The sequence below is a fragment of the Varroa jacobsoni genome, unplaced genomic scaffold (genome assembly GCF_002532875.2).
Source record: "Varroa jacobsoni isolate VJ856 unplaced genomic scaffold, vjacob_1.0 scaffold_126, whole genome shotgun sequence".
In the NCBI taxonomy this organism is placed as follows: domain Eukaryota; kingdom Metazoa; phylum Arthropoda; class Arachnida; order Mesostigmata; family Varroidae; genus Varroa; species Varroa jacobsoni.
This window is the reverse complement of record NW_019213028.1, coordinates 296469-311344: the sequence shown is the minus strand read 5'-3', so window position 1 is coordinate 311344 and position 14876 is coordinate 296469. Positions and strand designations below refer to the sequence as shown.

Below are 14876 nucleotides of genomic sequence, written 5' to 3'. Positions count from 1 at the left end.
ATACAATCAATCATACATCAACTACTAGCCATTTTTCGTAGAGACATAAGTGCACACTTCCACCGTTTCTGGCTGGAGTTTAGAAAAGAGCCATTACACTGATTCTTTCTGTATTAGGTTAGGCTGGGTAAAGCTTTAACCAGTAAAAAATAAAAAGATACTCACTTAGAACATCGAGGTATCCAACCTGATTAATCATTGGCTGTGAATTAATCTGACACATGTACGCTCCCTTATCGGCCAATTGCACATTCTTGATATGGAGGTACCACTGGCGGGCGTTGTTGTGAGATACACGTAATCGGTTTTCACCAGCAATGATCGTTGTGTGAAACGTCAATAGCGTTTCGGTGTCCATCTTGATCCATGTCACCTGTCGGAAAAATTGCGAAGAAGTTCAGGCCTGTTTAATTAAAAGCTAGATAATATTATTCTTAATGGTTATAATTTACTCCGGAGGACAATTTAATTAAGTACAGCCAAACGGTTCGTCGGTACAAATTTTTTTTATGAACGGTAGGTTGCGGACAGCGTCGATTCGTTAGAACAAACGATTCTTCATCTGCTTCGAAATCAAACTATTAAAGTTACTAATAAGTTTTGGGACTAACTCTCCGATTTATATCATCATGTTGAAAAAGCGCGAATTTCCATTATTAAAACTTTTTACTATTTATACCATTGAATACACTAATCAGCTGGGCTTTGCCTTGTTTACTGATGAAGGCATGTGGGCACGTTTGGTCCCATTATGTGTGTGCACCTTCGTAATAATCACTTCAACATCATTCCCATGAGATTATTTTAACGATGTAGTCAGACGGTGAGTTCGATCGCAGGTTTGGGTATGCTTTAGACTTGTACGCAGTTATCTAGAGTACGACCTCTTAAAAGATCCCTCATACAGGAAGCTAGTAAGAGATTGTACCCGTGTCTGATGAAAGGCCACATGGATGAGCCATTTATTAATGACCGTTCTATCTAGCATATCTATATTTTCGTATTTAGTTCGTTGTTTTTTGGGACTTCTATCAAGTCAGATGGTCGTTAAATAACCTGTATAGCTTTGACCCTGTCTCGTATTTCTTCTCTCGGATTTTATAAGCTTTCCTTGATTATCGGCGAGGGCAAATCCTCAGTTCGAGCCTTTTATCTAAATTGGCATAACAAACAGGTAATAAAGAGACTCATAATGAAAGAATCGTTTCCAGCAACACCTCTTTCCATTCATTTGCGTCCTACACAGGTGAGGCTCCGTTTCCTTAACTATCTAACTCTTGTTTTTAGCCTTAGTTGTTATCATGGTAAGCGGATGATGCGTTCGTGTTCCGTCTGTAACCTAGCCTGCGTTTAGTATCCGCCACCTAGGCACAAGCTAAGCGCAAGCCTAACAGCAGCAACATCCAGGGCTATATCTACGGCAGTACAAACTTCCAAGTGCCCCTTTCATAATTGTGTTTTTTTTTCGGCCTCGCTCACCCTGTGGCTCGTGCCGCAGTTCTTCATAGATAGACTTCGAGATACGGCTCCTCTCCCATGGCCATCAACAACACCATCACCGCCCATAGAGTACCGGCAATGACCGTTGTGATCATAAGGTGGCAAACAAGAAGTTGCCCGGACGCCCGCAGCCACCTCAACGGCCAATTCAGTTTTGTTGTTTTCTCTGTCGTGGGACTGATGGTGGGGTTCTATTTACGGGTTCGTGTGCGGATCCCGCAAGCGTTGATTGACGCCATGAGCAACGACCAGACGGGCCAATGTTACTTGCCACTTAACGAAGGGAAGTCCTATTGTCTTCGGCGGCACGAAGCATCATCTGCCACGACTGGTCGTTATTGCCGTTTCCACCAAGAGTTTTTCCTCTGGTCCAACGCATTGCGGTGCACCTCAACTGGTGGAGGGGCGCAGCGCGCTGTGTATCTTAGAAACGCCCACTACAGGTTTTAAGTTGATGTCGTTGTTGTCGTTTTTCCCTAATTTCTCTCTTTGGTCTTCTACGCCGTTTCTGTAACCTCTGGCATGGATTCCTTCAACATACGGAGTTTTCTTGTTTCTGAGAAGCAACTACAGCTAAGCTGCTCCATGTTCCGGCCGTGTATTCCCTCTCTCCTCGTCATAACTTATTTTTCAGGTTTATCCTTTCCTTCTACAACTACCACGACTAATACATCGTTACCCTGCTCCATACGGCATGTTGCTGGCTCAGGCAGTCAGCACGACCGTTATCCTTTCATATTTAGTATGTATTCTTTACGCAGCATAACGTAGATGTAGTTATGTGTGTACAAAGAAAGGAAGTAAGCGGAAGCTGCGGCTTTACCCGCTTCGAACGAAACTGAAACCTGTGAAATAGTGCAGAGGCCACTGCAGCACCAGTGCTACCTCAAGCCGAAGCTATTAGGGGTTCCGGTTAACGCCATTGATGCTTTCTGAAGTTTTAACCGTTCTTGTCGCCAGCGTCGTCCAGGGTCAGAGGAGCAATTGTCGGGAGCACAGATGCCATAAGCTGTACAGCATATGCCACACGCGGAGACATGCCGACAGTAAGCCTGGTAACTTTGCACTTAGATGCCGCACTTTTGCTGCTCTTTCCACCCAGTTGTTCTTGGCTAGCTTCGACTCTACGATTTGAGATATCTGTTGCCCTTTGAGGTCTCTAGTGGAACCTATTTCTAACAGACAAATTGCTTATAAAAGGTAGAAACGCTGGCAAGAGGCAATTACTAGGAACTGAGCATACAGGTTGTATAATTAGAACAAACATTGCTAGTAAGTTATTTTATAGTTGTAGCAACATGTTAGATATACATGCCACAGTTTCGATGCCTATATAGCCGGAGATCTCTCCTTCCATAGTCCGTAAAGCATTTCATACAGCCAGCTACAACTCTACAAATCCTATTCCTAAAAGAAGAATTATAAAGGTGCTGTATTTATTACCTATTCGTTCGGGTTTGGGTTAGAGCAGGTAGATAGTACAATGAGCAATTCCTTAGCCTCGATTTCGGGTACACGTTAGCACTCATATCAAAAATTGTTTCGCTGAAAAGTAAATTGATTAGGAAACCGAAACAGATCTGCAAACTGCTCCAAATCAAATAGGGTTTAAAATGACGCACGCAACGCAATCCATTGACCGGCTGAAACGCTACAAAATCAAGGTAGAAAGAGAGCAATAGGCTTAACTGCTAGTTCTATCTCAAATGAGTAAGGTTAAGCCGGACGTAGCTGTGCTTCGAAGCGAGCTTTCTTTTCATTCGGTGTACTTCTTGTTAGAGCACCTTATCTTGTAACGTGCAATAAAAGGATGCGGGTTTTTATTAGTGTCTTAAACAACCAACACTTTTATATTCATCGACTGTGTTCATCAAGGGAATTTAAAATCTGTCCTTGAAAAAAATATGGTTCTAATTTAGACACTTAGGTTTCGCCTACGAAATTCACAGGCTGGCTTATTATAAACCTGGTTTTTGTGAACTGATTGAAGGATACAGTGTCGAACTTCGGAACTCCTTTGCGGTTCTATCGAGATGTAGAGCTTTGACAATGTCGAAGTTGCGTTTAGAAAATATGTCACATGAAAAAAGAATCGAGGTATCAAAATGTCTTGACCTTTTCATAGACATGCTTACGTATTAACGGCACCTGTCAGTGTTTTCTATCAGAAATTACCTGATTCGGTTCTAACGCTATTATATATATGACAAGTATGTACTCCTAACAGGGTTCTCCAATAGATACGTTATGTCTGTGTGCCCTATATAGAGCTACCTGCCTATCTAATAGGGGTTTGCTTTCACAACTTTCAATTTGTATCCTCCATCCATCGTGGCGCTATCCATACATTCAGAGCAGCATTACCAACACCTCGTCTTCAGTTTGTCCTTTTGAGGTAAAGCGTATCATCTTGCCGACTTGAACCATGGCGCGCGCGCTCTTTTTTCAGTAGACGAAACAGGCCAAAGAGTCAACTCAGTGAGTTTGTGGGAAATATTCGATTTTTTTGTCTGCTCGGCGCCTGTCTGGGCTTGTCTACTCTCGTTTTTTGCCGGTCCGAAGATTGTCCATTCCCACTTTCTGTGGTCGTTCGTATGCCACCTTCTTCCCCTTCCCATATACCATCTCTACATGCGGGGAAATACATGCGAAAGCAGAAAAGCGAGACGAATAGAGCAAAGTTGTAATCGTGCACAAATGGGAGGTTGTGATTCTATTGAGTGTTGTACTCGTCATCGTCAGGGGGCCATCTGTCCGGTGTCATGATCATATCTATCTCGTTTCTTCTTTTCGTTGCCACATATCGAATCGACTAGAAAAAGAGGAAACTTTGCTTTTGTCGTTTTTGAAGTAGTATCACCTTCCACATAGAATACCGTGACTGTGTCATTTACGCCTCACGCTTCTGCAACGTCACTGGATGCCTAGGCTAGACGGCTTGCGTCCATAAGACAGTTCGACCATAGAAGTAGTTGGGTTGTCCTCCCCAAACCCCAAGTCAATAGATACAGAGACGCCCTCCTACCTGCAGGGACCACGCATATGCGGTCCTTTTTCTTTATGTGACCGCTCGACGCAATACGCGACGAACGTTCGCATAATAGCCGAGCGACTTACAATTAGTTTGATTGCTTCTGCATTTTCGGTAAGCGTCTGTAGGAAGGGAGACACGACACGCTCGTGTTTTGATTTTCTCTGACGTTCGGCCCACATTGACAAGCATGCTTTTAAGGACACACAAGTGAGCCTGAAAATAGTGTCAGTACGATTTCGAATCTCTAAAGGATCGCTTTTGCTTTTCGAAGCTCAAAGAAAGATGCCCTTTAAATTTGTTTATAAGCCAATTCAAAGATGCCCCTCGATTCAGTGGGTAGCTTGTGTTTAATGATACATTAAGGACTGAGACGTTCAATGACGCTTACTGAAAAATTCTTCATTTATATCCATAAAACTTTGGCACTGAATTCGGTGATATAGAATTTATTATTAATTGGCTAGCGCACAGGCTAAGTCTATTGTTAATAAAGTCAGATTACTTGCGCCTTAATGTAGTTTAATCTCTAATGAAGTTGCTTTAATGGTAAACAGAAAGCTTGTTTTTCGTGTCAACTGAGCTCCATAGAAATGATCTTGGTCATGGTTGTCAAGCGGCTTTTATACCCTACTGCTTTCTTTTTTTTTTTTTTCTTTTGTGACGCCTATGTTGAAAAAAAGCTCTAAAATTGATGTTGCAGATTGCGCGCCTCACGTTCGAAAAGTTCGTTGCTAATCATATATTCAGCACCCTGAAAAAACTATTAGATTATGAATAATTACGTCCTTACTAACCGTAAATAATATTCAATAGTTAGATAAACGAAATTGCGACGTAAGCTAAGTATATCGTCTACATTGCGTATATCTCCATTTCTCTAAGACTTGGACTAGTGGAAATTCTCATTGACAGCCAATATTAGAACTATATAATTTTGGAGTGAAGGTAAAATTATAACCTGGCCGTGTAGCTATTAACTGACAGAAGAGTGACGAAATCAAGGCGACATAAGATCAGTCGGCTGGGTCGTTGTTCAGAGGGGGCCGCAAGGATCATGTTCATCATCACAATTTAGTGAAAAAAATCAACTCGTTAAGGGTATTGTGTATAAACAGTATGCCGGTTACTTGAAGCTACATGGTACCTGCTGTTTTTTGGATCAAAACGAGCTTCAGCGATCCTCAATTAAAGTCGCTGTGAAAGTGCAACAATAGGTCGATCTCGATACGAAGATGTGCAGTTGTTGTTACTCCGATAACCACAATCTAGTTTATACTGTGTTTACTGGGATTTCGGATATTTTTATCCGTCTTTTCCTCGCATAGTTGCAGCTAGTAATCCAAATACATTGTATACAATGTATTACTTGAAAAGGCACATTGAGGTACTTTGATAAAGTCCGCAACCAATGTATGCTTAAGGCCAATTCAAGATCTGGTGTTCCTAGAAGATCTGTTATGCTGAAACCGAAAAACTAGCTCCATGGGGTTACAGATATTTGGATGTTCAATGAACAAGAAAATGTGGATGTAACAAATAAGTTATTTGTTGTACTCAACAGTAATCTACGCAGTGGCCGCTGAAATTGTTTACATCGAACGTAATAACAACGTTTTGACATGGAAGGAAATCCGACGATTGGGGAAAATTAGAATAGCACAGGTAATTACCAGCGAATATGTTTCACCTGGCCTTATGTGACCTAAATGTGCTTTAATTGAAATGATTAGAGAATCCATACTATTCAAGAACTTTACATTTGTCGCAATTTTTTCCACGGTAATCGTTTTAAACCTGGTCTGAAACCGTTGCTGCAAGGTGGTTTAGCGCGTGCAGCACATACTTCTGCATGGAAGCACGTGAATTATCGCTGGCAAAAGCGATTTTGCACAGTCTGTTCGCGCTTGCGCAATTCAGTACAAACCAATTACGCTATTTATCTCGTATGCGGTATAATTCCATAAATGTTTTTCTCATTAAAATATACGAATCTTCATAAGCAGTTACGTAGTTAATGAAGTTACTTAAGTTTTTCCTATATGTCTATAGAAACGGGCCAAATCTTAATTATTTGTTTCTGGGTCGGTCGGCGACAGTGTAAATTGCTTTGTTTCCGTTTAACAGGCTATTTAGAAAGGACTGAGACGAAGCGGAGGATTAGCCAGTGAGTCAACGCGGCCGGGTGATGCACGCGAACTGCATATCACATGCGATCCACGGTGTGCGTAAATACCAACACCAAGGTCGAAATGAAATCCCTTGCGAGGCCCCTTCTGGCTGCCAGACCTCGCCAGGCCCACATGATGGCCGGTTTACTTTTTTCATCACCTCGTACTGCTTATTCACACATGAAGGTTCTCCTTCTACATAACCGGAGTGATGTTCATTGTAGCTGCGCACCTACGGCCAAGTGGGGCCAAGCGTGCACTAGTGAAAGCTTCGAATGTCCACACTCGTCATGTGGCTGGAGAAAAGTCCACAGGCGCAAGGGCCGATGTGCTAAGAAGGCACAGGAGCCGCCAAAAAAACGCTATAGCGAAGAAGAAGAAACCTTGGTTTGCTTCGAGCTTTTTGCTTCTACCACACCACACTATCAGTTGAGATCTGCAGCTTCTAGGCCTGTGGCCACACACATTGCGCGATCGGGGCCACTGCTGCAAATTCTGCCTCTAGAAGGACCGACCGCCTGGCCAACATAGAGAAGTCCTTTTTCTTCGCTTGCTCTTTGCCATGCGATAAGACGAGTGGTAGCAGAGGCAGTAGTCGCGGTACGCAGAGCGGCAGAAATCGAACATGATGTTTGAACTCCTCCGGCTCACCCTCATGAGCGCGCCCCAGGAATGCCCCTCTAAGCCCAAAAGTTCCCAGTCCCATACGTTGACTGTCTTGCATTGTGGATCTACTACTGCTGTTCCTAGCTGCTGCTGTTCGTAAAGCTGGAGCCAACGAAGAAGGCAGCGTCGGACAGCATCGGCATTGATTTCCTTTCTTATCGAATCTTTAAATTATATACTACACTCACATAGACAGACGGCCAGAGAGACAGACGTGCGCACAGACACACGGAGAGAAAAGGAGAAGTACATACACATACCTCGATAGAGACACTCAGTGGAACATACCACATGCGCGATCACACTCACACATACAAACACACGAAGGGGGAAAACATACGCCGGCTAGAGATCGCCGGTGGGCTGGTCTGCTACCACCAACGCGATGCGCCGCGCCTGGCCGTCGGCTCAAAGATGGCGCCGCAGCAACAAGAGCAGTGCAACGAGAATCGAATAAGACTCTGCGGCAAAAAGATCTATGTAGCTGCTGGCGGCTGACTATCGGAGCCACAACAGCAGGAGCAGCGGCGGCACCTACCCCCTATGGTGAAGATCTCCGGCTGTAAAGAGCGTAGAGAACTGGGGCGAAAACGAGAGGGAGAGGGCGGGAGAGGACGAAAGGTGGCACGCCAAGAAGTAACCTTAGCCGTCGTCGGTTCATTTGTCGTCTGTTTGGTTGGGCGCGCGTCGAACGCGAACGCATGACGCCGACCGAGCTGGATCTCGACGAAGACAACAACCTGAGCAGAACATAACGCAGGCGACAAGTGCCAATGTAAATGCCATCACCGGACAGAGGGACACGCGTCTTGCCAACACACACACACACACAAAAAAAGACAAAGACTGAATAAGAGTACAAGAAGTAATGCGGTCAGACAAACGAAAAGAGAGAAACAAAATAGAAAAAAGGAATCGTGGGCCAGCTTAAGAAGTGTCCCGTTACTATCATTTCCGCGCAGTAAGGCTCCCTGTGTGTTTGTGCATTCTTTCCACAACTAGCTTCTGGTATATGCTTGTCATTACCATTTGCACAAACCGAAGCAATCTATTGAGGAGCTTCACCGTCAAGGTTGTTCCCGACCGCTCAGCAAATGTGAGGCCAAACGTTGAGGGTATAAGGAGTAACAGCGTTTCCTTTAATACGCCTAGACTTTATAACGAGGCGCCTTCTTTTTCGTCGGAAGCCTTTGCTAACCTGGAAAAGCCATGCCAGGTCATCGTCACCATCGATTGGGACTTGAAAATGGCAGTATTTCTTAGAATCTCAGGTATTCCCTCCTTTTCATACACATTCCTTGGACATTACCTTCAATGACATGGTTTTCAATATGGTGCGGCCCGTAATTCGTAGCCGGCGGAACCTGGATGTGAAGTGAAGAACAGAGCGGCAACTAGGGGCCGAAGACCACAACCTCTTGTTCTGGACTGACGCAGTATACTTAGAGCAATGTCGCCGTGGGTAAAAAGAAAGGCTCTCCGGTTGTCAAAGTCACCCGAATAGGATCAAAAACGTGGAGCTGCAAATTTGTAGTTGGCTGTTAGCCCTTTCTGCTCTTCGTCAAACCATTGTGGCGAGCGGTCAAAAGCAGACAAGGATAAACGCAAAACGTGGTTTCAGCCCGCGCAGCAAATGAGAACTGATGCTAGACAACGCTGAGAAAATGGTCCCTGTGTACAACCAAGTGATCGACGGACGATAAAGACATGCCTCTACATCGTTACCGTTCATGATAAAAACGAGTTTGGTAAGGCGCCGATAAGAAGGCGGTGGTGATGATTGCAAATGATGGCAAAAGAAGGTTTGCGTTCCTTTCTTTATATTATATCTACGCTCGCTGGTTCGTTGTCAGCGTTTTTCTCCCCTACATTCTCTATCGCACATTTCTCACGTCGCTCTATTGGGGAAATTGAGAAGCGGCGAAAGAGTGCGCGGGATAAGTAGTCTCGAAGGCCAAGAGTATGGAACAAATCTGAAGAAGGACAGTGTCGAAAAAGAGAACGCAGACACTGGTGATAATTCTAAAGATCACTGTCACTAACGACAGTAGGAACTCAAAAGCCACAAGAGGTTGAGATGGATATTGGAAACTTGGGCGAAAGCGGACATGGCCCGGGTTGATGAAATCTGTTGTTCCCTGTATACGTTCGGTGGACCGAATGTTGTCTAGATTTTATGCAAGGATTACATGTAAGGACCATGCACGTATGAAAGCATATTAATGTAAAGGTTTGTATGCATACGGCGAATGTGCGTTTACAGATTCTTATTTTAACTTAAATATCTTGAACCCATAATACAACTAATAATACTTTATCGTATTCGTATCGATATATTGACGGACGCTATTAAATTGAGACATTTTTTTATTTCAACCCGATTCGACAATTATGTTCCTTCATCACGAAGAGCCTAAATGACGATCTTTGTTTTTAACTGTACAGCGATATACATATCGTACTTATTTAAAGCCAGACGGTACTTCCTTTAACACACTATTAGGTTTTGTTGCCAATCAGTCTTTGCTACCCATTGAGTAAAGCCTGTAGCAAGGGGTGAGTGTAACGACTTCCGTTACTCCGAATTACCTTGTAATTTCCGAGATTCTCTACGCTGCACTCCAATGAAGCTTCCCTGCCGAGCGCCGCCGTGCGATTTTTTACGGAACCGACAAATCGTGGCTTTGGTGTATACGACTGCGACGAAAGCTCTGTAATATAGATAATCAAGTTTACACGCATAATATTAGTAGATAATGGAACGAAATAATCGCATGATTTCTACTCGAAATCACCGAGTACCAATGACCCTAATTGCTAAATCATATCTATGAAACATGTGACAGGGTCTGAGCAGATACTACTACCTCTGTGTACGCATACCATTGATAGTCGTGTGTCCGTCTTGGTAAATCTGACGAAATTATAATAAAAGCACGAAAACAATTGTTTTCAAGCATAATGTAGTATAAGCCGAGTAATAGAATTGCCTGATTCCGATAACAATTGCCAAAACGATCCCCTGCGCAGCCGTAGCAAAAAAAGTCACTTAAAAAACTATACTTAAGTAAATCTAAGAACTATACTTAAGTTAAACGAAGACTCTAAGAAAATGGACCATCTATTTCAAATGATGGATGCTCTAGCTAACAAGAAACAAAAAAAAAGCCATTCCAGTAAGGTTAATTAAGGAAATAATAATGGCTCGAGCTAGCTACAGTACATTAGGCGGTTCAGCCCTTGGAAAACCGCATCGTTCTACTTCATCCGAAGGGAGAGTCCAATGTAAATTGCAGTGTTTTTCTCCATGTTTGTTTACACTTATTTACACATACAAAGGGTTCTCTGTATTGGGACCGCGTCCGACGCAACTGTAAGCCAACGCAGATAGAAACCGTTTTGTGCGAGGAACACATATATCGCATTTAATTTAACTGGCCATTTACAGTCATCTTTATTAGAATAAAGTCTATTCGTATGTAGGGTTTTTGCTGTTCAATGTTTCCTTTCAGATAGGAGAACGACATACGCGTCTATTGACGCTGCTCGTTCGCGTCGACTGTCGCAAACATCTAGCGATATGGGCCACCCAGAAACAACAAGGCATAGTTCCCATGATGTGAGCTCTCTCTGCGAGGTTTATGCATATCGCTTGATGCGAGAGTCTACTACGTACAAATAACTGTAGTGCCCAACTGTTTCACAACGACGTCAAGCGAAATTACACTATGGATGGAGCAAGAAAAGATAAAGTGATATGATAGTTGTCGCAGAAATACTGTTTCTATCAGGCCGTATGCGTTGGCGTATCGCGTTGGTTGGCCACCAGCGTCGCCACAGCTACCCCGACGCTATGAGCAATTCGTTGTCGCACATCCCATCTTGCCCTGCCTATTTTATCATGCACATGTAGTACGATACATAATATGTAATACCGACCAACGGTCCTTGTAAAAATTGCCGCGCCAACAGCTTGGCAAAGGCCATTTCATCTAGAAGAGTATGCACACCAGCCCCTGTAACATGTGACCTCTGTTCAACCATGATTCTTCCATTTCCCTCTGCGCCATCTTTGCCTATGCACATTACTATGGCAACGCGTGGCGTGTATCGTCCTCACGTTAGCGGAAAAGACTGTCGTTCGTTGGCGTTCTCAATGTCGCCACATGCCACCACTGCTACCATCACGTCAGACGAGTGATGCCAGCGAATTTCACCCTTGACTTGACTTAATAAGTGCCCGCTTTTCTCACTTTTTCTACGCGCTATCGACTAAAGGAAAGAACGCTTTTCCCAACCAGCGATTAAACTCGCGATAGATGGCGGCAATAGCAACAACCCTCTCTCTGATTTTCGTACGTCCGCCGTCCAGCTTCTCGTACAGTGAATGATACACTTAGTCACTAGGTCGGCAGCAACAACAACAACAGCGGCAGCAGCGATCCGGACATAGCAAAGTTTCGTGTAACTTCCGTTTTCACACCCGCCCCCTATCTCCCACTGCCCACCTATCTTCTCTCAGTTATATCAGTTTCTTTGCCAGCCTCCAGCAAGCACATAGTGAAAGCTGGCAATTTTTATCTATGCCAACAACAAAAAAAACACGAGGAGAATTTTCCGCTCTAGTTCATAGACAGAACATGAGGAGTGGCTGAATTTACATTGTACATTTCTTTTATCTGAATGAGTGTGTTCTTATTAATGATAATATAAAACCATTTAGCCGGCTTTTAAGAAACGTGTATTGCCACTATTGTCCTTATGGTTAGGGTATATCTTTTTTTTCTTTTCATTTCGTTACCTCTGAGCAGAATATTTCTAAGCTGGGGTTCGTATCAAAACCTATTTTTCAAGGTTATATTCTAATTTCAATCAAAGCGTATGTGTGCTGCGCATTGTATCCACTACACCGAACGGACCTCTACGCTGCATACACATACATCAGCCCTACCGGATTGTTGTCTTTAACCCCCACGGGGTTAGCTTTCGCTATCCGCTTTCCACTTGTACCCTTAAGTGGTGCTGACTGTGTCCTTTTCCCTGTTGTTGTTGTTGTTGTTTCCAGCTTCTTAAAAACGAAAGCTGGTAGAAGAGGCCACCCAGCTGGCCTTGATAAGATCTCGACTTTGGTCCCTAACTCGGACCGTTTCTTTATTCTATCCCCACAGCATCTCGTAGAGTGCTTCTCTTGAGTGTGTCTACCCCATGCCCCCATACTTTCGCAGTGCTAGTAGTACGAGTGCTTATTAATTTCCCCGATAACTGGTGGAATAAAAGAACTATAGACGGGACGTTTCCTTCATTCTCCTTCTGTTGTCCTCTGACTGCGAAATGCGACGGAAAAATGCGGCAAACAAACGATTTCATGAGAACTATTAAAAGAAACAACATATCATCTTATCAATGATTATTACAATTACAGTAACAAACATTACATATGCACAAGACTGATTTTCACTATATAATGTGAGCGCTGAGATAATGGCTTTGGGTATTTGATATCGATGATTTCTGATAAACAATTGTTTTTTTTTCCATTATTTTTATAGACCTTGATGATTTTTTTGCGTATTTGCATGAAGTTTGAATAAATATTGTAATACATTTGTACACATTGTTTCATATTCACGTAAAATACTTGTTTTTATTCCTTTCTAACAGCACCGCTCCCTATATGAAGCTAAGAATATTGCCGGAATAGCTTCATGCATGTCACCCGCAAACATACATCTAGTTTAGTGAAGCAGGTTTAATTTATTATGTGTTATTATTATTATTAATTATTATAAGTGACTTATTTGCTAGCTATTATATATTTTTCAATTTCGTTGTCTTGTTAAATTAACATACGATTATACTTAATCAAGGAACTATATCCTACGTAACTTTCTAATGCGGCCTTTCTAGCGAATACTATCATCCCGAAAGCAAAAAACACTATCGTGACATGCAACACAACCTGACTTATATCGTTGACCTTTGCGAACTTCCTAAACCTGTAGGCAACAGTAGAGAAAGCTGCAACAATGACTATGATCCTTAGAATTAACCGAACGCGCAGAGGAGGCGCCAGTATTACGTACAATATAAGACGATGCCTTCCACATATATATATATGCGTCTCAGCCACTCGGCCGGCTGGCCTTCTCGCTGGCATCGAAAATAGGCCTTTAGTGGAGAACACATCTTTGATACCTCGAAGCTATTGAACCGCAGAAGCCAACCGCACATATGAAATATTTGATCTTGATCAATTAACATGTAACTGCTAACTATGGTTACAACAGCATCTCATAAGTTACAACTTTGTTACATCATCGCATTAACTCAGGCACAAGGTGAAAATAGGCCTGATGCGCTAAATATTACAGTGTGGACAAATGGTCCGTCGAAATGATCTTAGGACCTGCTTGCTGGAACTTATATCTATCACGAAAACATCACATATATCTGTGATAATAAATAATTACTGTTCGAGATACCCATCCTGTCGGTGTTATGTGATAGATAAAATTGTATTAATTTTCCGCTAAGAAAAGGTCTCAAAAATACTCCGAAAAATGCTCTTAAAGATGAGTTGAAAATTCTGAGTACATCATTACTATGATTGCACCATATTTTTTTAGAAAAAATATGTTTATGTTGTCTACTCTAATGTTTTATTGCATTTCTACTTGTGAGCGATATCACAGTCGTTATCGTCGCCCCGTGACTGAATGAACGTGTCCTTTGGCGTTCTATTTCGGTGGGAAAGGATAGAGACGGATGAACGGGTTAGGATCCATGGCTCCGTAAGTGTTCGATGAACAGATAGTGGTCGCTTTCGCTTCTAATGCTGCCGCTGCTTGTGACCCTCCCTTCTCGAAGCTGAACAGAACGGTGGTTGGGTCAGCATATGTGCGCGTAAATCGAGCGGAAAATTAGTTTAAAGAAGAAACGAGGACCGCTGGAAGACACTAGGGGAGCCGCAGGCTGGCACCTCGTGGGGACGTCGTCACGTGATGCTCCCATCATCATCGCTGCCGCAAGGCAAGAAGTGATGGGGTCCGCGACGAATGTGAACGCGTGAGATAGATAAGCTGGGGGGACGAAAAGGGGATTTAAGGACGACAAGGGAGAGAGGGGAAATAAAAAAAAAAAGTGACACTTGGTCAAACAGAGGCACACCAGAGCAGTAGTAAAGAAACAAGCAAACATGAGAAGGACAAGTGAAAACAGTTTAGGGACAATGAAAACGGGATAGAAGTCATTGGATTGGCTTTATTACACTAGTGATTTATTTTGTGGGGGCATCCTGCAACTCTCCTTTAAGTGAGTGCGGTGTCACCGAATCGGCGGTCAGCCGCCAGCGATCACACTGCAATGAAGTATCATCATGAAAACCTGCAGCTCCCTGTTGCTGCTGCTGCTGCTTGCCCTTGAAGGTTGGTTTTGCGCAAATCCAAGAAAAAAGGAGCATGTTTTTCTCGATCTGGAGGCAGCTTTTCCGACAAGCGTGAGGTCCTGCG

At 43.2% G+C, this 14876-nt stretch overlaps 1 protein-coding gene across 1 annotated transcript in view; it reads right to left on the bottom strand.

The window, feature by feature from the left end:
* LOC147753894 (lachesin-like) overlaps nucleotides 1–14876 on the bottom strand; it is a 51730-nt gene that overhangs the window by 2355 nt on the left and 34499 nt on the right. The window contains exons 2-3 of the mRNA XM_086971399.1: nucleotides 9958–10079; nucleotides 166–373 (exon numbers count right to left, since the gene is read on the bottom strand). Coding sequence (XP_086827525.1) covers nucleotides 166–373; nucleotides 9958–10079 — 330 coding nt within the window. The remainder of the gene's footprint in view (nucleotides 1–165; nucleotides 374–9957; nucleotides 10080–14876) is intronic.